The following is a 27,500-nucleotide window of genomic DNA, read 5'->3' on the forward strand; positions in this document are numbered from 1 at the left end:
TTTAAAAAAAAAGGAAAAACGCTGGCATTTTGGAAAAGACATTCTCGAAATGTATAAGATACTTACCACCCTAGTTATATTAGACAGCAAGTCCATATTAATCGATTTATGTATTTGATTGATTTTGAAACATAAATAGATATACACAAAGATTATAAAATCAATAAGATCTTTGTTCTTTCGTTTCTGTTTATACCCTTCAATACCTCAGTATCGCTAACAGCCTTCTTACACACTTGCATATTTGTTTACCAGCAATGCTTCAAGCAAACTATCTTTTCCTTTCATAATGAATAAATAAAATGTGGTGTGAGGGGAGATATCTTTTCTTGTAGGACCATTGTTGAAAAAGGGGCAGATGGGAGCGTATATAAAAAAAACTTTTTTTAATTAAAAAAAAAAAAAAAAAAAAAAATTTTTTAAATGAGAACATGAAATGTATAAGATTGAGCACTAATGGGTGAAGATGAAACTAGAATCATTGATAATTTTTAAATTAATACCAAAGAAAAAAAAGAAAAAGCTTATTTTTTAAGGAAAAATTATCTCAATTTAACTTTTAAAACGAAAAAAAAAAATTTTACTTAAAAATAAATAAAAATGATCAGTTATATGCATTGAAACGGAAAAAATAATTCATACTATCAACATCAAACTTGAAAATCATTTCGCTTAATTTTAGATGAAGGCCACCCTACAGCAAGATCTGGTCATACTTTTCGCCACACTAGATTGATTTTGGTTGGCTGGTATTATTTTAAAGTTTTGTTATAGTCAGCTTCCTAATTTCCGATGTAGCACAACTGGAAGCGGTGACAAAGCACATCAGTTCCTCCACTCTTTTTTCTCTCACACCTATAAATTATTTGTTATTTTGATTTCAATAATTTTATTTTTATATTTTCATAAATATATATTTATTATATAAATTCCAATTTTTTTTTATTTATTTTTTTTTTACTTTAAAAAAAAAAATAAAAAAAAAAAAAAACCCAAAATTTTTATTTTAGTAATTTCATAAACATATTTCTAATAAAAAAAAAAAATAAATAAATAAAAACATTTTTTTATTTTGTTATTAAAATGTGCAAATAAAGACTAATTGTGTTATTTTCATTTGTATAATTTTGATTATGTTTATTGTATACTTTTTTTTAATAATGTCCCTATATTTTATTTCAATAAATCGCTTCACAACAGAAATACTGAAGAACAATAAAAGTGAAGGAACTGATTTGCCCTGTCACCGCTTCTGGTAGCATTACGCCGGAAATTAGTGAGCACATTAACTGACTATAACCAAAAGTTTTCCTTTTCCTAGACCAGTTCTGCTATCAAGACATGAGTAAGTCCCTAATATTTAACAAAATAACAATGCTTTTAAAAAATGGTGGAAATTAAATTGCTGAAAAAAAGTTTCAGTCATTTTTAATAAAATGATAAAAAAAATGATTTAATCAAATTTCTTTAAAAAAAAAAAAAATAATAAATAAATAAATATTTTAAGAAAATATGAATGATATCATTTTGTTGAGTAAAAAATGTATTATTTATAGCAGAAAATAAAATGTAATATCATTAGTACTGATAATAGTATTATCAGTAACAATATCAATAGTAATAATAATAATAGCATTAATAATAATAGTATTAATAATGATAATAGTATTTTCAGTAACAATATCAATAGTAATAATAATAGTATTAATAATAATGATAATAGTATTATTATCAATAATAATACTAATAACATTAGCATATTTGCACTACAGAAATTAATGGTTAAAAGAAGTTGATGTATGGTTTTCTTTACTACAGGCTGCTTTATGGCACAGCTGAGAAGCACAATTGGAGGCTGATTGAGAAATGTTTAAATTTTAGAGATTTGTTTTAAAGAAAATTAAGTCAAATAATATTTGGAAATACATGGAATGACTTTCTGACACATGAAGAATATATGTTAACAGATAAATAAAAATACATATTTTATTGTGGAAACTAATTACCGAACTAAATAAAAACAAAGGGAGGTAATTAAAATGTCTGATACAAAAGGGAGGTAATTATGATGCCTGGTACAAGATGTGATTCACATTTGTAGAAAAAAAAAAAAAAATTTTTTTTTTTTTTTTTTTTTAAATATTTAAATTTTAAAATATTTTTGTTCTATCACTTAAAATAATTTTTTTTTTTTTTTTTTTTAATTTGTATCACCGAGCCCTAAAGCGGCCTATAGTATAGAATGGCATGAGTTGGTTTTGATGTGAACACACGTATAAAGAAGTTATTAACTGTACTCTTTGTGAGATACGGATCGGTATTTGAAGAGAGTGAAATCAAGATGATGATCTTCAATATTAATAATCATGCAAATTAAATTCATGACAAAATCCTTAGAAAATAATTATATAAGGTTGGTGCAAAAACAATGTCATTTATACATACATACACACACACACATATATATATATATATGCATACTTCAGAATAGTTTTTATTTAACAATCAGTTGTTATCGAAACGTGAGATTGTAAAGTTTACAAAATATTACTGGCAGTAATATTCTATAAGTTATCCCATCTAAACGCACACAGAAACACTAATATATATATATATATATATATATATATATATATATATATATATATATATATATATATATATTAAATTGTGATTCAATGAATTTCAAAAAACTCATTGAAATGAACTGAAGTGGTTAAGTTTCATATCAAAGAATTTTTATTATTCTAAGCAAGACAAAGAATACTTTAGAAAATTAGAAAATTTTCTAAAACATTCTTTGTCTTGCTTAGAATAATAAAAATTCTTTGATATGAAACTTAACCACTTCAGTTCATTTCAATGAGTTTTTTGAAATTCATTGAATCACAATTTAATATATATATATAGCTGAACATCAAAAAACGCCATTATTTTTGCGTCAACCCAATTTATATATATATATATATATATATATATATATATATATATATATATATATATATATATATATATATACATAAGTAATGAAATAAAAAGGATGTAGTGTTTACCTGATATACACAATGATAAGCTTCAATCTAATATTTACCAGTATTTATATTTAGATAATTTAATCCCAACCGAATAAAAAAGCTCAATATGCAATAGAGAGTAGAGCTTATTATAAGAGAAATAAAATTTAAACTGTAAGTTGAAATTTACAATCAAAATTTATTGTTTGACTGAATACTCCAAAAATAATTTACAAATATTATGCGCGGTTTGTTTTATATATATATATATATATATATATATTTTTACATATCCAATATCTTTTAACTTTTTTATTTGGCAATTTATAACTACAATAAATTGCGGTTTCACTTAATGCCTTAAATAGCAAATTCTAGCATTGCTACAAATATAATTTGCTGATTTCCTTATGTCCTCTGATGAGAAGAATAACAAGAATAGCATTCTTTGAAACTGCGTGGAATAACAACTTTGTAAATTGTTTTTTTGGAGTATTCAGTCAAACAATAAATTTTGATTGTAAAGTTCAACTTAGTTTTAATTTTTTTTTTCTCTTATATATACATATATATATATATATATATATATATATATATATATATATAAATTAAAAAAAATATGAGGGATAAAAGTTGCATAGAACTTTATTTTATCATCAGATCAATAAGAACGAAAATAGGAATTCGAGTATGAAAGAACCTCTTTAGGTCATGGCGTTTCTAGAAACTAATGCTTATTAATCTGATAGTGAAATGTAACTTGTATTCCTCAGCTTTTTTTTCTTTAATTTATGAATTGCTCCTCTTAATCGGGTAGAGCTTTTATTATCTTGATAGGTTTGCTTTATTAAAGATAACACCCTTTTCAGTTATATATATATATATAATTATTTTTTTTTACTATAATAATTAAATATATATATATATATATATATATAGTATGTTTATTATACAAACATTACTGGTTACATATGTGCATATATGTTTCAGTGAAATCTCAATTTAGAGAGAGACCCATGTCATCAGACTAAAAAAAAAAAAAAAAAAAAAAAAAAAAAAAAAGAGATCAAAGTTATAGATACTTAAGTAACTAAAACTATAATATAGCCGTCCCCCTCCCAAGATACCTTGACCAGGGCTGGATTGTATTTACCTTTCTCCCCCCTCCTCTCACTCCCTATTCCTTCACTTTGCCACACCTTTACCCCTCCCCCCAACCCCAGCTACCTGCCCTCATGAACTAAACACCCCCACTTTTTTTTTCAGGGTTCTGAATCACACTTAATTATTTCTTTTTATATACAAAATGAATCGTTTCAGTGTCGCTTCGTTTTTTGGTCTGATGAGGTGGGTCTCTCTAAATTGAGACTCCACTGAAACATGTATGCACATATGTAAAAACATAATGTTTGTATAATGAACATACTAGATACCTGCTCTGTCCTCCATTGAACATTCTTTAATAAACACACAGGTTTCAGTGGATGTACATGTGGGAAAACAAAACTATATAACCAATATATGTATACATAATTAGTTCTTTTTGGAAAAAGAAATCCAGCAGAGTGCTCAATTATAAGGAAAATCCGAAAATAAGAGGGTATCATTTATATTTTGTTTACAGAAAGTTTAGATGAGACAAGTCATTGGTACCATCGGTTTCAAACATGATAATTAGGGACCGTTTTAGATACCCATATCAAGCTCTCTTCAGCCAATACTACTCACTGATGAGTATTGATGGGAGTATCTAAAATCTGATTAGCTTGATGAGTATCTAAAACGGTCCCTAATTATCGGGTTTTAAACCAACGACACCGATAACTTATCTAAACTTTCTGTAAAGAAAATATATATATATATATATAAGAAGCAAATAAACACAGTTGAAATTTGTTATGTGCCTAAATTTTTTAGATGAGGATCGATAATTCGTATTTGGATACATACCGTTTTCGTCTTGAGTGTTTTTTTTCCTCAACGTTTCAGTCAATGTAACTTCTGACCTTCTTCAGTTTTATCTTGCGATCACAGGAATTCGGTTGTAAAGTTACACTCTTCTGGAAGTTGAAGGTTCAATCCTCAGTATGGGCGGTACTCAAAATAAAATTGCAAATTACTTAGGACTTCTATCTATTCATGGCTGACAGAACGTGAACATGCTACCCCTGCGAATTAAATAAAGGGTTCTATTTAAAATTCAGTGAAAATTTTAGAGTATGATAAGATACACCTGAAGAAGGTCGAAGGTTACATCAACCGAAACGTGAAAATAACACTCAAGATCAGAAGAGTAGTTTGATTATGAATAAATGAAATTTGTGTTTTTTTTTTCCTCAAATAATACTTATAATTATTATCAATGATGATGGTCTTAAAAAGTTATGCAAAATAAATCCATGAAACAATCCGTGAAAAAATATTTGCGGAAAAAAAATATATTTAAAAATAAAATAAATTAATTAAAAAGCAAATAAATACAAATTAATTTTTTTTTTTTCCTTATAAAAAAAAAAAAAAAAAAAAAATTTTTATATTGAGAAATCATCAGCAGTCAGGGGGGGGAGGTCGTTCCATGTCATTTCGCGTGGCGTCTCAAAATCCGTAGCGGCGGATGCCAGTTACCCTTCGCACCACCACCTACAACCACGGCCAACAAAATAGTCTCAAATGATGGAGACGACAATGACGGTGGCGGTGGAGATCGAATCTCAGATTTTCATTTGCATGTCGGAATAGTTGAAGAAATTTTCGATTTGTTTCTTGGCCAGCGTCTTGTTTTGACTGACAAACACGAGGCCAGTTGTGCCCTTCATGATGTTCACGATTTGCTCCTGACAATATCTTATTACATCCTCCCCGCACAATTCGAGGCCAATCACGGGACCTAAAATACAATGGAAGAACAGAAGAAAAAAATTAAAGATAGCAATTTTTTGGTAAAAATTTTAAAGTTAAAACCAAATATCATTATTTGTACTCAACAAGGAGTATTTAAACCCAGTGCATCGTTTTTTTGCAGGTCAATATTTTTTTTTTTATTTTGAAATTGCTATGAAACGCAGAGAAGTGAAATTTGGTACACAGGATTGGTTGGTTGGTTGTTTTTGTTTTACGGCATATCAACCCTTTTCGGGTTATTTAATGCCGAATCCAAAGATTTTGAAGAAAATTTTTTTTAATAGAATATATTTGTTGTTTTCACGTCGGTTTCTATTTAACCCATAGTTGGGACTCTAACAGGTACTACCACTCTGGGTCAGAGTGGACCTGGGAGCAATGGTAATTAAAGGGTGGTTCCACACTCCCCAAAGCCCACAAGCTGGGGCCTCACCACTGGATATAGTTTAAGGTCATATCCAGGACCCCCATTGAGAGACTTTTACTCTCTGCAGGGGGGGGGGGGTAGTCGGCGTATTCTAATGCCCCACCGACAGGGCCGTGGTACACAGGAAGGGCATAACAAGGTGCCTTTATTTCCCTGATTTTTTTGGAACTTGAACAAATATTTTGAAAATTATGCTAATTTTTCTATTTTTTGGTAATTTTAAGTGTGTATCACTTTATTGCAAGTGTCTAAAAATGTATATTTTCGGTAATAAAAAGACAGTTATCCTCATTTTTATTGTTGTTTTCTCACCACGTTTTGGTCAACTAAACCTCTGGCCTGCTTTGGGTAGGATTGAAATCACTATCTTGAGATTCAACACCTCTCCCCACTGCCCATTGTGCAGGGGATAGAGGCATTGGCCAAAACGTGGTGAGACAACAACAACTATGGAAGGCAGTAATTATTAGGAATACACTTAAGAGACTCAGCATTCTTATCCTGTCACGATTAAGCACATGAAGAAGGCCAAAGGATGAGTTGGTCGAAATGTAGTGAAACAACAACAACAACTATGAAGACAAGGATAACAGTCCGCAAACAAACAAACAAACATAAATAAATACACAAATTACTCATCTCAAAGAATTCCAATAAAAAAATATTATATAATACTCACTAGGAGTTCTCACACAAACTATCATCAGAGGTTACTCACCAATAATAATCAATGGTATTCCCTGGAGTTTGTGTGCCAACAAGTTTCTCCAAAGTTTCAGTACTCTCCTTCTCTTTCGATAACCTTTGCAAATCATATTGCATTATTGCAACAGCCGCTAAACATTGATTTATTGCTGGCAACATCCATTGGTCTTCACTGGAATCTAGGTGGCAATAATCCTCCCTAAGGTCAAAGTTTACTTTGCACTTATCCAGTGGGGATCTGATTAGTACTTTCTCTCCTTGGTTTTTCCATCCTCCTCAATTTTTCACAACCATTTTGGGTGGTATCAGCAGAGTCTAATTACCTTTTACTTTTTAATTTTTTTTTTCATCCTAAACAAGGCACATTACTACTGAGACATAAGAGGCCACTGTGATTAGGGAGCATTCTAAGTGGGGAGTTATGCAGCTAGAAATTTGTTCACATTACATTACATTCAAATTTCTAAATGTTTCTACAGGTTTTGGTTTCAGAACATCCATTTTGTGGGCAGCAATTGAAATAGTGGTTTCTGTAAGCAATGTTAGTGGCACATGATAGGGTGTACCATTTGGTGTCTGTCGGGATTCCTTGAAGGTATGTGTTATATATTTGGAACCCTACGCCAGTAAGTAGCACTTGAGTTAGCTAGTGTGAATTTTCGCAATGGTCATGTTAGTACAGGGTAGAATGATAAACTGGTTGCCCTAGAAAAGACAACTTGATTCCATTTCCATTTGATGAAAACTGGCTTTCTTTTTTTGTTGCAGACCATCTGCTAGTTGGCCAGTTGTGCACAAATCCTAAGAGCGATAGAAGCTTTCTATTATGTCTGAAAGTGATACAATGTTCAACAAACAAGATCGGAGATGTGCTGCTGTAGAACTCATACTCTCTACCAATCAAAATTGTGACAACAGGACCATTGCCAGCACCCTCAAAATGCAAATCTGAACGGTTCAACGCTTGAGGGCACAGCTCTACAAAGTTTCTGGACACATTTATGGTCTTTGATGTAGTTTTAAGTAAGGGCCACATCATGCCAGCTCACATCTTCAAAGTCGGCTTGAAAGTCAACACCAAAATGTATCTGAATATGCTGAAGAGTGTGGCGATCTTCTGGTGCAATCAGGTGGCCGCTGGTTGTGGCAGCAGGACTCAGCGCCAGTCCACAAGTCCAAAGAGATCCAGGATTGGTTTCAGAAGGAATGCTATGACTGTACTCTTCCTCACTGGCTCCCTCCTCCCCCGACCTAAACTCGTTGGACTACTTCGTTTGGTCATATGTCGAGAACATCACCAACATGACCTCCACAACACACAAAGCCAGCCAAATTGCTGCCATCTGCCGAGCTCTAGTTGGTCCATATGAAAAAGGCATGCTCCCAGTTCTGGACCCATATCGAGGCGGTGATTGAGGCTGAAGGCAGCTACATTAAATAGATGTCAGCTCTACTACATAATCAAGTTACCTAAATTAATTTTTTCAGGAAAAGTTTTAAAATAATAATGCAGTGTTATTTTGTTTGGGGCGACAAATTTATCGTTCCACTCGGTACATGTCAGGATGACTTCGGAAAACACAAGTGTACCCAAGAACATATGATGTGAGGAAGCAGGGGAGGGGGTCAAACTAGGGGCCAAAGTGGTGTGTTGCAAGTTATTGATCACCCTGTTGCCGGATCAATGACTGCTCAACCACCAGAATTCTGTCCCGAGCGGTAATTCCAGTGATCAGTAAATGTCTGGTTATGTTTTGAGAAGAGTCCATCACTAAACGAAAGAAAGATGTAGCCACTGGGACATGAGGTTAACTCCTGTGTTTAGAGACTGGGAACAGCTTGGTTACACCAATTAGTTTGTGACGCAGGATTGTGCGCCTCTCGTTCCTCCACACATGGTTAAATATATGTACAGAGTGTCCCAATAAAATGTGTACACTCTTTAAATGACCATAAAAACCAACATTAATTATAATAAAAACTTTCATAAATCAAAATAGTAGCAATACACATGAAGAAATTGAAATGGCTTAAAATATCTCAATAATGGAGTAATAATCAGAAGAGCTTCATGAGTTAAGAAAAAAAATTTTCAATTTTTAAAATCTGATTAAAATTAAGGAAATTATGATTATTTTTGTGCCTTGCATGCTTGGATATTTTTCCCTTTTTTTTTTTTTTTTTTTTTTAAAACAAGGTCACCACTTATCAAAGCCCAAAGCCCACTCGAGGATAAGAGTTAATGAATCTAAGCTGGTAGTGGTAGATTTAGGCACTGATAGAGTGGGGGAAATTCTTGATAGTGGTTGTAACTAGTAGAGTGTCTTTTTTGTGAAAGTTTTGCAAGGGAATCATAGATTGGAGCTCAGAAGAGCACTTGCCATGAAAATAACGATAGAGCAGAGACAGGCCTGCAACATCTCTTCTTTAAGACCATATGCGTTTCATCACTTTTTTTTTTTTACACAACTTTTTCAGTAAAAATGTTATATCTTTGTTAAAACACAAGATTAAGCAATTAGATTTGCTTTTACGAGTTTGTGTAAAAAATTAATCAATTAAATGCAGTATAGATTCAGAAAGTTACTCCACAGTTCTGGTCATTGAAATATTAGGTGCATAACGTCAACTCAGATAAAAGGTTCATTATCAGTGTGATACCATAATCATCTGAGGTCGTTGAGTGCAGGGGGGGATAATGAATAGACGATAGAGATAACACAGCTGTAAAGTTCAACCGAGGTGGTCAAGTGCTGGGAGGGGGGGGGAGAGGAATAGGAAAAAAAAACAAAAAAAAAAACAATAAATGTTATGATAATTAAGGTTTCATTTGGTGTTATCTTAATTTAATGTTTGTTTTGCTTTTATTAATAAGTTACATGAAATTTTACCAACTCATTGAATTGTCTCCCCTTGTTCCAAGTGGAATTCTTTAAAAATAAACAAAAATGTCCTCCAAACCTAAAATGCACAAGTACCAAAATTATATGTGCGTGACACTATGCTCAACTGAGGTCGTTGAGTGCTGGGGTGGGGGGAATAGGAAAGAAAGGATAAATGACAAAAGAAAAAGAAGTAGGTTTAGTGAGTAATAAAAGAACTCAACAGACAATGGATAGGAATTTGTTCTTAACGCAGACAGAGAAAAATAAAAGTAAAATTTAATTTAGGATGTGACCGATGGCGATAAAAGGATTGAACAATGGACTAAAGATCGAACAATAGAAACAACATTTGACAGGGGTGGGCAGTCGTATGCTTAGTTAGTTGAGGCCTGAACGTAGAGGTGGACAGTTGGATTTTGGATACGGCCGAGAGCAGTTGGTCGCTTGGAGGCCCTCGAGGGAGATGGGGCGATGAACTAATGGCAAGTTATTGGTACGGCCTCAACAGAACGTACATGTGAACCTGAGCATATAGAAACATACAATCAATCAGAGTCTAACAGACATATCCAAAGTATTGGCATCTGTGTTTTTCCTGCGTTTTATTTTTATACTTGTGGGCCCGTGTGCGTCCCCATCTATGATCGCCAGTGAACAAGACGATGACAACACAACCAGAACTAGAAGATGAAGGAGAAAGCCACGGCACACAACGTTTGGGGTCGGGGGAGGGGGGATCACACCAGTACCTTTATTAGTGACATGGTAACAAAGAAAGAAAATTTACCCCCAGTTATGGCCATGTACGGTTAAGCCCACAACTGACCGAAGTAACATCTTCCCTTTTCTATCAGAAACATTGCTCTTGAAAAATGAGAAGTAAAGGACAAAAGTGGGAAAGTGAGAGTCATGGAACTGTTGAAAGTACATTCACAAAAAAAAAAAAAAAAAAAAAAAAAAAATTAACTACAGTTTTTTTTTATTGGAAATCGCTTGAGACAAGGTGTGAAGCCACTCGGTATAAGGGGCTAACAAAAACGAAAGATGATTATCGCAAAGACAGGAGATGACTATTGATCTTAATCTTGAAAAGACCAAGGTTGTAATCAGGAGAAAAACAGTGAGCAGGAAGAGAATTCCACAATCTTGCAGTTCTTGGAGAATATTACCTCTGTGGAATAAATAATTATAATAAATAATTAAGTTATCAGAGTTCTATATAAAGATTCGCGAGATTGATTATTCTTGTATGTTACATCAGCCGAAACCTTGTGCAAACAACTTCGTAGCGAAGAGCAATATTATGAACAATCGAATTAATTCACACAATTTATCAAAACTCGAAAATGCATTTTTAGTTTGCTAATAATTGTATGTTCATTTATTGAAACTTTCAAAATTCGTATAGAGTAAGTTTTTTCGAAATTGACAGTTCAAGATATTAACTTTGAACGAAATATTCTATTTAAGACTTTTTGGATATTGATTTAGTTTGTTGAAGCTCAAGATGAAGGAACCCACCGGATGCCAAATATTTATCCGCTAACACATATCACAACCAAGGGATCTTTTGTAAAGATTCTGATCGTCTCTTTTAGTGCAATTGTCTGAATCTATCTTACACCTGGTTCACCGGGAATAGTGGCTAGGTAATTTTGAAATTCTTTTTCATAAGTCTGGTTGCTCCTATAATACCTGAGATTTATACCTATGAAGTTTATAGTGGATACATTAGCCCCCCCCCCCAGGAATCCAACAAGCAAAATAATATTAGTAAACCTCGATTGTGGCCTTATTATTGAAATAAGAAACTGTATTATAATGCGATATCAAAACAGCAAACTGATGAAGACCACTAGACCAACGAATCAAATGAGCTGGAACAAAGGATGCAGGGAATAAATCAGACAATTCTGAAGAGCGCATACCATAATAGTATTTGTAGAAAAGAGCAAAACCATCAACATCAATAAAATAATTTTTGCTTAAAAATGCTTAAAATAAACTAAAAATTATTTTATTTTAAGCATTTCAAGTGGAGAAAATCATATTTTAAATGTGTCCAAAGTCTGAACCAAAGCCAAGATGGCGGTTAATCGGTTGCTAAAAAAAAAAGTCAACTCGATGACCTAAAAAGCGAATCGTCGGAATATGAAACGAAAAACGCAACATAGCAAAATTGAAAGTTTGAAGCCAAAATGAAAACTGAAGGCACACTTTGAAAAACCATAAAAATATTTTATTGAAAATAATGTGTTAACAAAATAATTCATTTAGAAAAAGGAACTGTCATTTTACTTAAAAAAAAATTTTTTTTTTAGATTTAATGTTTTTATAAAAATATTTTATGTACCAAAAACTGTTTTTCATAAAATATTTTATTTAAGACAATGTGTTAATAAAAATACTTTATCTAGAAAAAAAACTGTCATTTTAAATTTAATTATATAAGAGCGAAAATGTGTGTTAGTGTGTGCATTTTTTCTGTATATCTGTCACAGGCTTTTTTTGCCAGGCTTCTGGGTCAGGTCACTCCTTAAAACTTTATGTACCCCCTAGATAATAATATCTACCAGTTATGACCAGGGGTCACATCTATCTTTAATTTGCCCGACTTTTACGTGCTATTTTCGAGATTTTTTCGATCGCTGTGTCTGTTACGCTTTTCAGTAAAAAAAAAAAAGCGAATGCTGGGGTGGAGGAAACAGAAACTGGCTTGCAGCGCAAAACTTAGTTTGACCTTAATAAGGTCAAACATCACGCGACTTAACTTTCTCGCACCTGTCAATTTCACTTTATAAACGTTAAATTAAGACACTTTTCACTTCCTCTCCCCCTCGTGGCCGAGATGGTTAGGTGTCCAAGTTTTTTTCCCTTTTGTTTCCATCTTCGCGTCAAGGCTTCAGGGTTCAAGCCTACCTTCCTACTAAAACTTTTTTTTTTCTTTTACCCCTCCAAACACTCGGCCAACGTTTTTTTTTTTTAAAAAAAAAAAAAAAAAAAAACAGGGTTGTTTTGATCTGCCCCCCTGCCAACACACACACACCTCCAAACACCTGGGCAACGCCAGGTACCCCCGCTAGTCTATATATATATAAGGGGCAAAATGGTGTGTGTGTGTGTGTGTGTGTGTGTGTCCTGCAAAAAACTTTCGACACAGGCAACAAATCCTGACCATTTTGGTATCATTTTGAAGCTCGGTGTCTTGGACGACAAATATTGAAAAATTGGCTAAAAATCTTCATTCCTTCACCCTCAACTGAGCAGTTTTCTACAAGGAGGGGGGGGGGGCTTTTTTCGCCAACATTTTAGCAAGTCATCGTCTTTTCGATTGACTATGCTTAATTTCAACGTTCCGAACTTCCAGTCGAGCAATGAAGACATTGGCTGAGACGTCACATTTTTTTTTTTTTAAACCCTTTTTTTTTCTTTGCGTTACGGGTTCGAGCCTGCCTGCCTACTACCATTTTTTTTTTCACACCTCTGCCTACTGTTGTTTTGATTACCCCCACCACACCCCCACTACTGCCTCTTTTTTCTTTTGGCGTTGGTACACGGACTTTGGATACATTTAAAATGTGATTTTCCTCACTTAAAATAAAATAATTTTGAAGTCGAAATGAATCCTCAGGTCATAATATTTAACAAAAAAGCATTTTTACTGCCGACAATTATTTTTTACGCTAAATAATCTTCAAAGTAAGCGTGAAGATGATTGAGAAGTAATAGTATAATTTCGGCTTCAGACATGCAGATACCAAAGCTATTAGTAATAAGTCAAATGTTGAAATCAGATTATTGATTAAATAACAGATGACCAAATGTTCCACTGTATGGATAACAAAGGGCGTTGGTCTAATGTTATCTTGTAATCCTGACGCAACACGTTTTTTATGGTTCATAAATTTATTGATGTTCTATTTTATTTTTTTTTTTTACTCTAATTCATCTCAAATGCGTTGGTCTTGACGCAACACATGTTTTTTTATGGTTCACAGATTTATTGATGCTATATTTTATTTTTTTTTACTTTAATTCATTCCAAATGCGTTGGTCTAATGGCATCTTGTAATCTTGTCTCTTAGAAAGTGAAAGCAGAGAAAGAAAAAAATAAATAAATAAAAGGCTGAAACTCTTAACTCTCAGCATTCTACTTGGTAGGCATAGAGGCTTTTTCCCTTCCACAACTCGCTTCTTCGCCCAAGTAGTTGTCATATATTTCTTTTCGTCTATTTCTTCCCAACTGACGACAAACACACGTGAACAAGATAATATCTAAACATCTTTGTATGCAACCACCTCGAACCCTGATAGCACCTAAATTTGCATTTATCTTCCTATTTTTGTATTAGACGGGTTCCAGGTTTGAGTGTCAAGGGTTTCTCTACAGAGAGAACACACCAATCATGGGCACTTATGGTTGCGACTCTCAACACGATTATTACAGAAAGGTAGGGAGTCGTCTTTATTCATCCGTACTCTGTCGTAACACAAGGCATCTGCATTTATTAAATCAAAACCGTTAAATAACTCCATTTTTTGTATTTGTAGAAATATATGTGGAGGAAATCACACAAAATCTTACAAAAATACAACACACGATTTTTATGGTTCATAGATTTATTGGTGTTATACTTTTTATAGTCCACAAAAGGGATATATTCGCTTGAAGTAGTTGAGTGGTCTTAGTTACATCATTTGAGTAATAATATAGTAACAATGTAATGTAATAATAATATAGTAATAATGTAATGTAATAATATAGTAATAATAATATAGTAATAATGTAATAATAATAACTAGGGGGACCTGTGGAAATTCCACAGTGGACTCTTTCATATGTAATATATTGATGTTGGCATTTTTGTGGATGTTCAGCGTAAATGGAGACACCCTGATATTATTGTAGTTTTTTTTGTTAAAACAGCAAAAGTATATATCTAAGCTAGCAGGGATGCCCAACATAGCCTGGTCGTAAAATATGCTGCAATATAATATTTTAATTTATACAGATTTCTATATATTACTATAAGAGTCAATATTCGATCCATTCTTATATATTATAAACTTGTGATTTCAAAAATAAAAATATATCCATATGGCGTGTGTGCATCAGCTTGAATCGAAACCGAAACCAAAACTTATGAAGAAAAAGAAATATGTATATATAACTTGAGTTCCTTCAGCTATAATTGAAACCGAAACCAAAACTTATGAAGAATTCTTGGTAAAATTATTTATTACAAGAAATGGAAAGGTATAACAATTAAACGACAGACACTTGAAAAAAAAAAATAAATAAATAAATGTGACAAAGAAAATAACACACAGACTATCGTATTAATATACAGATTAAAATATGTATCAAAAACAGTTTTTGCATGAAACTATTTTAGTTAAAACAATGTTGTAACAAAAATAATTTTAGAAAAAGGAACTGTCATTTAAGAATATATATATATATATATATATATATATATATTTAATGTTTTTATAAAAATATATAGTGTACAAAACCAGTTTCGTTAACAATGTGTCGCTTTTTTGGTTAGTAACATCAAAGATTTTCATGAAGTTTGAGGTTGCATAACAGATACGCATCTTGGCTTTTGTTTACATGTAAACGTAGTAGTAGCAGCAGCAATAATATTTGAACGAAAACATCAGCGCCTCTCTCTCTCTCAATAAACAAATGTAAAAAAAAAAATAAATAAACAATGAAAAAAAATAAAACAAATAACTGCTCAATTGTTGTCCCCGCCGGCCGAGAGATTCGTTTTTTATCACGGGATAACTTAAAATCAATTATTGCTTAACAACTTTTGAAAGATAAAACCCTAAATTTTATAGAATTAAAAACAAATATAGCGGTGAGAACATGCTAATTGAATATAAACCTGGAGCGTTCGTAAATGTATATTCCGAAATTAAATGTCTATTCCAGAATTAAATCTCAACCAATCAAATTTGCCAGAAAGCGTGACACAGAAAAGAACACACACGCTATCGTATTAATATATAGACAATATAGTAATAATATAGTAAGTTGACTTACTGAACAAGTGTTCGTGGTCAGAGTTAGTATAACCTTAATGTGAGGCTTTGGTATATCTTTCAACGTCTCTCTCTCGAGTGGCTCTATCAGTCAGTATTTATGGCTTAACTAGCCAATCATATTCTTGTAAGGAAGAAGAACCCAGATGTACTCACGTTCATTACATTACCTCCCTTGAAACTAAATTTTTCCATGAAGTTTGGCAAGGGAAACCATAGATTGGAGCTCAGAAGAGCACTTGCCATGAAAATAACAATAGAGCAGAGACAGAGTTCCAACGTCTCTTCTTTAAGACTATATGCGTTTCATCACATTCTTTTGCAGAACTTTTTTAGTAAAAATGTTTTTTTAGTAAAAAATGTTTTTTTAGTAAAAAATGTTATATCTTTGTTAAAACACAAGATTAAGCAATTAAATTTGCTATTATAAGTTTGGGCAAAAATGTATACATTCTGAAAGTTACTCCACATTGGATAATTAAGTACATAACGATAAAAGATTTACTTCCAGTGTGCCACCATGTTCGACTAAGGTCGTTGAGTGCTGGGGGTGGGGGATAGGAAAAAACAAAGAATCGATGACAAAAGCTAAATTTTTCCGTAAAATTTAGCTTCGATATTTTCTCTTTTGGGGGTCTGGATATAAATGATTAACATTTTTTCCAAGGTATTTTTTCTTTTCTTTGCAATGGTGACGTTTAATACATTGGTACCTTTGACTTAGTGTTCATAGACACCTCCATTGGAGAATGTTGAATTTCAAATGCATCATACAGGACTTCCATTGGAATCAGTTTGGTATTTTTCATGACCTCTGTACTGTATCTAGATCTCATTAATTACAATGTCCTTTGCACATAATACGAGGCATCTACATTTATTAAAATCAGAACCGCTGCATAACTCCATCTCATGTAGAAATATATGGATGAACTCCTACAAAATCTTATAACAGCACAACACACATTTTTTATGGTTCATAGGTTTATTGATATATTTTACTAGCGGAGGGGGGGGGGCTCCCAGTCCTAAAATACGCTTAAATATGATATTTTAATTCATCCCGATTTCATATATATTATATTTACTGTGGTTCTACCGATTTATTTAAAGGTTTGGTTGTTTTGTCTTATGGCATATCAACCCTTTTCGGGTTATTTAATGCCGAATCCAGTTATTTTGGAAACAGTTTTTATGCTTCAAGTTCTTTATATCTTCAAATATATATTTTTAGAGGTATTTGGGTGCCATCAGCTAGAATCGAAATCGAAAGCAAAACTGTAGCATTCAAAGCTGGTGACGTTACCTACCACTGTACCAACGCGACATGAATGAGTTTTGCAGTGGGAGAGGGAAGAAGAGTTACAACATTGGCACATTTGAAGTTAGGGAACCAGTCAGGAAGTGGGGGAGACAGAAAGAGAAAGGGGAAACAGGAAGAAGGAAAAGATGGGTTAGGGTTAGGGGAAAGGTGGGTTGTTGTTGGTTTTGGTTTTGCAGAACATAAGTTTTGCAAAAGGAAGTAGAAAAACAAAAAGCATCAACGTTAGGTGCATTTCGTCGCAGGAAGCCAATATCTTCAGACAGCCTGATCTGGTAGCACCAGCAGATTTATTTAAAGGTGTGCACGTTGGTGGATGCTGCTGTACGATACGCACAACAGCTATCGGCAGTATTTCTCTATAACAATTTTTATACGTACCTTGTTTTGCTGCCGCTTGGTACGATTGGTTTCCAAAGACTCTCTCAACTTCGTCCAATTCCAACACGACTTCACTGCTTTGCACGAAAACAACATCAGGCTGTGAAGAAAAATAAAGACGAGAATTTATTAAAAAGGAAATAATTTGGAAAAAGAAAATAGTCATGGGCAAGGGGAGGGAAGTCCCCAAAAATGTGTGTTTGAAAGCTAAAAAAATAAAAATAAATAAAAATAAAAGCAAAAAGAACTGTCCAATTTCCTGAAGATACATATTTTATTATTCAAAAATTTGAAAAAAAAAAAAAAAAAAAAAAAAAAAAAAAAAAATTGCAATTTTATCTATAATATAAATCTCACCTGTCTGTTTAAATGCATTATGTATGTATGTAGGTTTGCCCAAAACTTTTGACAGAGGCGACAGATTTTTACAAGATTGGCATCATTTTGAAGCTCGACCCTTCGGACAACAAATATAAAAAAATTGGCTAAAAATATTAATTCCTTCACCCTAAACTGGGCCCTTTCTATAAGGAGGTGGGGGGTCGCTTTTTTTCACTGATATTTTTGAAAGTCATCCCCTGTTTTTGATTTACTAGTCTTAGACGTCACTTTTTTTTTTTTACATTCTTTTCCTACTTTGCAGTACAGGTTCGAGCCTGCCTACCTACTACCACCTTTTTTTTTTTTTTTTTTGCTTAACACACACCTCCAAACACTCGGGCAACGCCGGGTACCCAGGCTAGTTTTTAATGAATAGCAATATTTACGAAATACAATTTCACACTCGTCTATTTTGGCCAGGGACCAAGTGCAACAGCTGTTCCAACATATTCAATTCCCGTCCTGTGACTGAGGCATTTTAAATTTTTTTTTCCAAAACAGAATAATATCAGCACCGTTAGTTTCTTTAAGACATTCTACTCAACAGTTTAAGTGATTTAACACTACTCTCAATTAGATTATTATTTTGTTTTTGTTTTCTTTCATAAAGTTCTCCAACCCAACGACTTTCTATCTGACAGTTGAGAAGCAATTTACTATTTCATCTTCTATGAAAACTCTCAGGCTAAACGATTCTTTCTTTTTCATTCGACAGCCTAAATGTTTTAATGCCATTTCAGTTTCTTTTCATGTCATACATAAGATCTTGGTATTTCATTATCTTTTCCCTCTCAGTTCTGTTTAATCCATGATTAGGGACACTAACTTCTACAAAGGTTGCTTCTTTCTCCTTGCCCCATATCAATTTGTTAGGTTTAATAGCTTCGGTTTCTAGGTACGTAGCTGTGGCAATTGCATCGTCATGGTGGATGGTGTATGACTTATTTCCAACTGTTGTTTCTGATAAACATGTTCACAGAACTTGCTGCTACATTGGATATTTAACTTTTCACAGATGGTCCAGTGGAGATATTTACACACCCCATTGTGTCTCATTATATAATAGCCTCTCACCCCACCTCACCCCACCCCACCCCACCCCACCCCAGCAGAACTTTACAGCTGGATGTCAGATGACTCACTGTTTATGGGTGTGTGTGAGACAGAGAGGCAAATATGTTGTCTGTTACCTGCATCAGTAAAGTAGACAGTTAATGGTAATTGATTTATTTCTCTCCGTACTTGTTCTTAAACTTCATCCACAAAAAAGCAACCAATTAAAAAAAAAAAAAAAAAATGATAAAAATAAAAACGGACAGATTAAAATAAAAACGGATCAATAAAAAAAATTTTAAGAAAAGGTTTGATTAAAACACGGATTGATTAAAAAAAAAAATAAAAAATAAAAAAAAAGACTGATTAAAAACAAAACGGACAGGTTTGTTTGTTTGTTTGTTTGTTCTGTTTTACGGCATATCAACCACTTTGGGGTCATTTAATGCCGAAAGGTTCGTTATGTTGTGTTAAATATTGGTTTGTTCTTCTTAAGGTTTTTCTTTTTTTTGGGGGGGGGGTCTTTCCTTATATTTTTGAGTATATTTTAGTTTCTTTCAGAAAATTGATAATTTTTTGGGGATCAATCTTGTTTAATATTGTTTTCAGATTTTTTTCTTGGTAATACTTTGTTCGGATTTGTTCAAGGTCAATGCAGTTTGTCAGTATATGGTGTATTGTGTAGGGTTCTTGACACGTTATACAGTTTGGTGTCTCCTCCCCTTTTAGTAGATGTGAGTGGGTGATGTGAGTGTGACCTATTCGCAGTCTGGTCATTACTACCTCTTCCTTTCTTGTTAACTTTTTGGTGTTTCTCGTTCCAATATTTGGTGTTATTTGGAATAGTTTGTTTTTGGTGCATGAGCTCCAGTTTTCTTGCCATTTTCTCTTCAAAAATGTGTTTATTTTAGTCTTTAGGTCTGTATAGGGGATTTTTCCACTTATGTGGTTTTGTTGCAGAGTTTCCTTTGCTGCCTTATCTGCTTGTTCATTCATGTATATGCCGATATGGCTTGGTATCCAGCAAAAGATAATGTTTTTTTTCATGGTTATGGCATCTATTTTGTTTAGCAATTTTGTAATAAGTGGGTTTGTCATTTTTTTTTCTTTTAGAGATATGAGTATTGAAAGTGAGTCAGTAAATATGATATATTTTTGATGGTCATCATTGGTTATTATATTCAGTGCCGAATCTATGGCTGTTGCTTCTGCGCTGAAAATAGAAGATTCGTTTGGGAGCCTTTTCTTTAGTTTTATTTTTTTGTGGATGGCTGCGCATCCTACTTTATCTCCATCTTTTGATCCGTCAGTGTAAATTTGTGTATATTCTTTGTATGTATTCTGGATGATAAGTAGTTCTTCATGGAAGGTTGATGGGTGGGTTTTCGTTTTGGGATATTTATTTAATTTTAATATTATGTGTGGTTGTTTGATCATCCAGGGTGGAGTTTTTGATTTGTTATATTTATGTATTTTTGTAATGTCCATTTGGGCTTCTGTGAGAAGGTTTTTTATCCGGAGGCTGTAGGGCTTGATGATATTTTCTTTCTTGTTGAAGAGATGTGTGTATTGTGGGTGGAGGGTACATTGGTATGCAGGATTTGTTGGACACGATACCAGCTTTAGGTAATATTGTAGCGCTAACTTCTGTCGTCTTAGAATCAGTGGAGGCTCATGGGCCTCTATATAGAGGCTTTCTACTGGAGAGGTTCTAAATGCTCCCAAGGCTAATCTTAATCCTTGATGATGGATTGTATTTAGTTCTTTTATGTAGGACTTCCTTGCTGCTCCATAGATGAAGCATCCATAGTCCATTTTAGATCTGATTAGAGTTTGGTATAATTTCAATAATGTGACTTTGTCTGCACCCCAATCGGTGTGTGCTAGGACTTTGATCAATTGCATTGTCTTTTGGCATTTTGCTTTTAAATATTTTATATGCGGTATAAAGTTCAATTTTTTATCGAATATAATACCTAAATATTTATGTTGGTCGGTGAGTGGGATGTTCTTGTTATCCAGTTTCAGGTTGGGGTCGTGGTGGAATTTTCGTAATTTGCAAAAGTGGATGCATTTAGTTTTTTCCTCTGAGAATGTAAATCCATTTTCTATGGTCCATTTGTTTATTTTATTCAGACAGAGTTGTAGTTTGCGTTCGGCTGTTTGTATATATTTAGATTGGTAGTATATAAGTAGGTCGTCCACGTATAGGGCGTTTTCAATTCCTGGGTCTATGTTTTTTATGATATTGTTTATTTTAATGTTGAAGAGGGTGACAGACAGGATACTGCCTTGGGGGACCCCCATTTCTTGATCTTTTTGGACTGAATAAGTGTTGTCCATCCGTACTTGGAAGTTTCTATTTGTTAAGAAATTTCTGATAATTTCTGGCATTCTACCCCTAAGTCCTAGTTCATACAGGTCTTTTTGGATTCCGTATTTCCAAGCGGTGTCATACGCCTTTTGCATGTCAAAAAAAATTGCTATTAGATGTTCTTTTTTTGCAAATGCTTCTCTTATGCGTGTTTCCAGTTTTATTAAGTGATCGGTGGGGCTTCTATTTTTCCTGAAACCCGACTGGCTTTCTGTAATTAGATTTTTGCTTTCCAAGTACCAATTTAACCTTTCGTTAATCATTCTCTCAAAAGTTTTGCACAAACAACTAGTTAGTGCAATGGGTCGGTAGTTTGTTGGGTTTGTATGGTCTTTTTTTGGTTTGGGTATTGGGATTACTGTTGCCTGCTTCCAGTTTTTTGGAATGTTGTTAGTTATCCATATCTCATTGTAAATTTGTAATAAGTAGTCCAGTGATGGTTTTGGTAGTTTTTTGAGGAATTGATAATGGATCTCGTCGGGGCCGACTGCTGTATCGGGAGATTTGTTTATTGCCTCCTCTAGTTCTGCACTGTTGAATAATTGATTGTAGTTTTCTTCATTTTTTGATTTGAAGTTTATTTTTATTTTTTCTTCATTTTTCTTTATAGCTTGGAATTTTTTATTTTGGTTTTTTGATGATGAGTTCATTGAGAATTGTTCTGCTAATTTATTTGCGATATTTTGTTTGTCGGTAATCTTTGTGTTGTCGCATATAAGGTGTTTAATAGGGTTCTTTGTATTTTTTCCTGCTATTTTTCTGACCATCTCCCATACTTTTTTGGGTTTTGTGTTTTGATTAATTTTTGTTACATAGTCTTTCCACGAGTTCCGTTTTGATTCTTTGATAGTTTTCCGTGCTTTGGCTTTGCTGTTTTTATAGGTGTCCAAATTTTCTTTCGTTGGACTGTTTTTGAATTTCCTTAGGTTTGCACGTCTGGCTCTTATAGCTTCTTTGCATTCTTTATTGTACCAGGGTTTGTTATATTTTGTAGTAGTGGAACTTTTTGGTATGTTCTCCTCGGCTATTGTGAGTAGGGTGTTGCTGAAATATGTGATGTGTTCTAAGTCAGGATTCGCTTCAGGTATTAATCTGTATTGACATGTATTTTGGAAATTTTCCCAATTTGCCTTTTGTAAATTCCAGCGGGGTGTTTTGTCTTCTGGCTTGGGATTCTCGTTTTCTATTATGATTGGGAAGTGGTCACTTCCGCATGTATCCTTATGTGTTCTCCAGCTATAATCCATGTATATAGTTGGGTCACATAGTGTTATATCGATTGCTGATAGGGTTCCCGTTGGTGGGTGCATATATGTATTCTCTTTGTTGTTGAGTAGGCATAGATCATTTTGGTTAATTATTTTTTCTATGGTTTGGCCTCTTTTGTTGTTTTTTTTACTGCCCCACCATATATTGTGACTATTGAAGTCTCCCAACAGTAGAAAAGGTTTAGGTAGTTGTTTGATTATATTGTTTAATTCTGTTTCGTTTATTGTTTCATTTGGTGGTATATAGAGTGAGCATAGGGTTACTGTTTTGTGTAGTGTTGCAGTTATTGCAACAGCTTGCATATTTGTTTTTAAGTTCACTTTGCTGTGTGGAATGTTTTCGTTTATCAGTATTGATGATCCACCGGTGGCTTTGCATGATAATTTGTTTATGTGGTTGTATATTGAGTAGTGTTTTATGTTAATTTTGTCATTTTCTTTTAAGTGTGTTTCCTGTAGGCAAATTATTGCAGGACATAAGGATTTGATAAGTATTTGCATTTCTTCGATATTAATTTTTAATCCTCTTATGTTCCACTGTAGGATTTTGTTAGTCATGGTTTATATTTTCTTTTGGTTTTGGACTGTTGGTGTTTATGTCTACGTCCATAGTTTCGATGTTAGTTTGGGTGTTTCTTTTGGAAGTGGATGGTCTGTTTCTTGTTTCTGGTGAGAGGCTTTTTTTGGGTTTTGGTCTGGGACTTTTAGATTTACTTTGTCTTGACTGTCTTTTTTGGCTACCAGTTTCAACTAGTTCAAATTTATTTTCATTTTCAATTAATACTAATTCTGTTTTTTGTTTGTCATTTTGTTTTTGGGGGGTAGTTTTTTTGTTGTTCTGTTCTATTTCCATTTTTTCTGTTGTTGTGTGTTTATTTTTAACATCTGTTTTTGTCCTTGTTAGTGACTTGGATCTTTCACGTTTTGATAATTGAGGAGGTTTCATTTCTTTAGAGATTGATTCCTCAATATTGATGGAAGTTTTTCTGATTTCCTTTGTTTCGCAAAACGGACAGGTAAAAAATATGGGACAGATAAAAAGACAAAAATCAACAAATAAAATATTTAAAAAAAAAATAAAAACACAAAAATCAACAAAAAAATATATAAATAAACACAGAAACAAAAAACAAACAAAATAACAAACAAAAAAACAAACAAACAGCTTACATGTTCTGATTTCATAGTTTGCATAAATTTGACAGCTCGATCATGAGAACTTCCATCGTTGAAAAACACAATCAAGCTCGACTGGAAAAAGAAAAAAAAAATCATTTTAACATTGAAATTTTAGAAACTTTCAAGTCGAAGGAGTCGTCTGGCCATTTTGAAGACAAAATGGTTAATATTTGATAATGGACAAAAAAAAAAAAAAAAGGTTTCAGCCTTTAGTTAAGTCCTTCCAAAAATTCAAAGAAATGATACTGGATTCCATTTTGCTAAATAGCAAACATTATAATAAAGATGAGTATTATAAATTGATGGAGTAATTGAGAGAAAGGAATGGTTAGGGCTAGGGTTGGTGTTAAGGAATAGTGCTCTACTCTATCTCAGTATACTATCCTATGAAAAAGGGAGCCTTTGATTTGCCCTCAACTATGGTCAAACCAAATCATTTAATCTAATCGATATAAATGGTTTGGTTGTTTATGACATATCAACCATTTTTTCAGGTTATTTGATGCTGAATCTAGTGATTTAAGAAAAAGGGTTTATGCTTCAAGATTTTTTATATTTTGAATATTTATTTGTAGCGTTTGGTTAGGTGGTTTTGTTTTATAGAATATCAACCATTTTTGGGTTATTTAATGTTGAGTATTTAATATAAGTATGTGAAGTTACTGTTAAGATTGGCCTTCAGTACCTAGTTATCTGTCAGTCATGTTTATATATGCTAATGTAAAAATATATATACAAAGAAAGAGAATGGGAGAGAGAGATAGAGATAAGAAGGAGAGGGAATGGGAGAGAGAGGAGGGGAGGAAATGAGAGAGAGGGAGAGAGGAGGGGAGGAAATGAGAGAGAGGGAGAGAGGAGGAGAGGTAATGGGAGAGAGAGAGAGAGGAGGGGAGGAAATGAGAGAGAGGGAGAGAGGAGGAGAGGTAATGGGAGAGAGAGAGAGAGAGGAGAGAGGTAATGGGAGAGAGAGAGGAGGAGAGGTAATGGGAGAGAGAGAGGAGGAGAGGTAATGGGAGAGAGAGAGGAGGAGAGGGAATGGGAGAGAGAGAGGAGGAGAGGGAATGGGAGAGAGAGAGGAGGAGAGGGAATGGGAGAGAGAGAGGAGGAGAGGGAATGGGAGAGAGAGAGGAGGAGAGGGAATGGGAGAGAGAGAGGAGGAGAGGGAATGGGAGAGAGAGAGGAGGAGAGGGAATGGGAGAGAGAGAGAAGAGAGGGAATGGGAGAGAGAGAGGAGAGGTAATGGGGGAGAGAGGAGAGGTAATGGGGGAGAGAGGAGAGGTAATGGGGGAGATAGAATGGGGGAGAGAGAGAGAGAAAAGAGGGAATGGAAGAAAGAGGAGGAGTGAGAGAATGGGAGAAAGAGGAGGAGTGAGAGAATGGGAGAAAGAGGAGGAGTGAGAGAATGGGAGAAAGAGGAGGAGTGAGAGAATGGGAGAAAGAGGAGGAGTGAAAGAATGGGAGAAAGAGGAGGAGTGAAAGAATGGGAGAGGGAATGGGAGAGGGAAGAGAGAGAGCGAGAGGGAATGGGAGAGGGAAGAGAGAGAGAGAGAGGGAATGGGAGAGGGAAGAGAGAGAGAGAGAGGGAATAGGAGAGGGAAGAGAGAGAGAGAGGGAATGGGAGAGGGAAGAGAGAGAGAGAGGGAATGGGAGAGGGAAGAGAGAGAGAGAGGGAATGGGAGAGGGAAGAGAGAGAGAGAGGGAATGGGAGAGGGAAGAGAGAGAGAGGGGGAATGGGAGAGGGAAGAGAGAGAGAGAGAGAGGGAATGGGAGAGGGAAGAGAGAGAGAGAGAGGGAATGGGAGAGGGAAGAGAGAGAGAGAGAGGGAATGGGAGAGGGAAGAGAGAGAGAGAGAGGGAATGGGAGAGGGAAGAGAGAGAGAGAGAGGGAATGGGAGAGGGAAGAGAGAGAGAGAGAGGGAATGGGAGAGGGAAGAGAGAGAGAGGGAATGGGAGAGGGAAGAGAGAGGGAATGGGAGAGGGAAGAGAGAGGGAATGGGAGAGGGAAGAGAGAGGGAATGGGAGAGGGAAGAGAGAGGGAATGGGAGAGGGAAGAGAGAGAGAGAGGGAAGAGAAGGAGAGAGGGAAGAGAGAGAGAGAGGGAATGGGAGAGGGAAGAGAGAGAGAGAGGGAATGGGAGAGGGAAGAGAGAGAGAGAGAGGGAATGGGAGAGGGAAAGAGAGAGAGAGAGAGGGAATGGGAGAGGGAAGAGAGAGAGAGAGGGAAGAGAGAGAGAGGGAAGAGAGAGAGAGGGAATGGGAGAGAGAGGGAATGGGAGAGAGAGGGAATGGGAGAGAGAGGGGAATGGGAGAGAGAGAGAGAGGAAAAGAGAGAAGAAGAGAGAGAGAGAGAAGAAAGAGAGAGAAGAAGAAAGAGAGAGAAGAAGAAAGAGAGAGAAGAAGAAAGAGAGAGAGAGACGCGGAATGGGAGAGACGTGGAATGGGAGACAAAGAGACACAGAATGAGAGAGAGAATGGGAGAAGCTGGTAGTGATGGAGGAAAAAAATGGAGAAAGTGATATGGAGAGAAACAGAGAGAGAGAGAGAGAGAGAGAGAGAGAGAGAGAGAGAGAGGGGGTAGGAAATATTAAAAGAGAAATAAAGAGAATCACACACAGAAGTAAAGGCCTTTATTTATTTTTTTTTTTTAAATGGAGACTTACTTCATCTGAAGTTCTTTTCCGAGTACCCAGTGTGATAGGAACAACACTCCGACATGGTTCCGTTGAGATTTCCAAGTTAGAGAAAGGTTCCGTAGTTGGCAATGGAATATAATCTTCAATTTTCAAATCCTGTCCAAACAGAAAATAACATTTCAATCAATAAACATTCGTTATAAAGAGAAATTTTTTAAATATGTCTTTGCATCTCAATAAAATGCTCCGTCCATAGTAACTGATGCCTTAAATGCCTAAAAAATAGTATATATATATATATATATATATATATATATATATATATATATATATATGCATTAATCTGTTACATTATTTTTAAATACTTTTTGGTACTAGCACACACATGCGTGTGTATACTAGCAGGATCTGTTAACTGGCATTGCCCATTGGTAGCATTATGTTTTTGACCTTTTGAGATTGAGAATTGGTTATTCGTATTATTTGGATTCTTCAGATTACTGTTCTCATCTTGATAATTTTCACCTCATGCTCTCTACCGATCCAAGTTATGACAACAGGACCATTGCCAGCACTCTCAAAATGCAAATCTGGATAACAGGAGCATGCTCAAGGTGATGAAAACAAAGTTTCTGGCCATGGTTCTGATCTTTGGTGTGGTTTCAAGTGAGGGCTGCATCATGCCACCTCACATCTTCGAAGTCGGCTTGAAAATCCACACCAAAGTGTACCTGGATGTGCTGAAGAGTGTGGTGATCCCCTGGTGTAATCAGGTGGCCACTGGCAGGCACTGAGTGTGGCAGCAGAACTCGGCTCACAAGTCCAAAGAGACCCAGTCTTTGTTTCCGAAGGAGTGCTATGATTTTGTACCCTTCTCTCACTGCCCCCCCACCTCCTTCCCTAGCCTGAACTCACTGAAATACATT

The 27,500-nt window shown here is 34.5% G+C and overlaps 1 protein-coding gene across 2 annotated transcripts in view; it reads right to left on the reverse strand.

The window, feature by feature from the left end:
• Positions 1-5,375: 5,375 nt before the first annotated feature.
• The window catches only part of LOC145266544 (protein XRP2-like), a 79,735-nt gene continuing 57,610 nt past the window's right edge, over positions 5,376-27,500 (reverse strand). Inside the window, exons 6-9 of one of the 2 annotated variants that reach the window (XM_080122317.1) lie at positions 26,602-26,730; positions 23,935-24,015; positions 17,689-17,788; positions 5,376-5,901 (exon numbers count right to left, since the gene is read on the reverse strand). In XM_080122317.1, coding sequence (XP_079978443.1) covers positions 5,726-5,901; positions 17,689-17,788; positions 23,935-24,015; positions 26,602-26,730 — 486 coding nt within the window. In that variant the 3' untranslated portion in view covers positions 5,376-5,725. The remainder of the gene's footprint in view (positions 5,902-17,688; positions 17,789-23,934; positions 24,016-26,601; positions 26,731-27,500) is intronic. The other variant, XM_080122316.1, reaches the window with a different exon arrangement.

The sequence above is a fragment of the Euprymna scolopes genome, chromosome 41 (assembly GCF_053919585.1).
Source record: "Euprymna scolopes isolate OS-2025 chromosome 41, ASM5391958v1, whole genome shotgun sequence".
In the NCBI taxonomy this organism is placed as follows: domain Eukaryota; kingdom Metazoa; phylum Mollusca; class Cephalopoda; order Sepiida; family Sepiolidae; genus Euprymna; species Euprymna scolopes.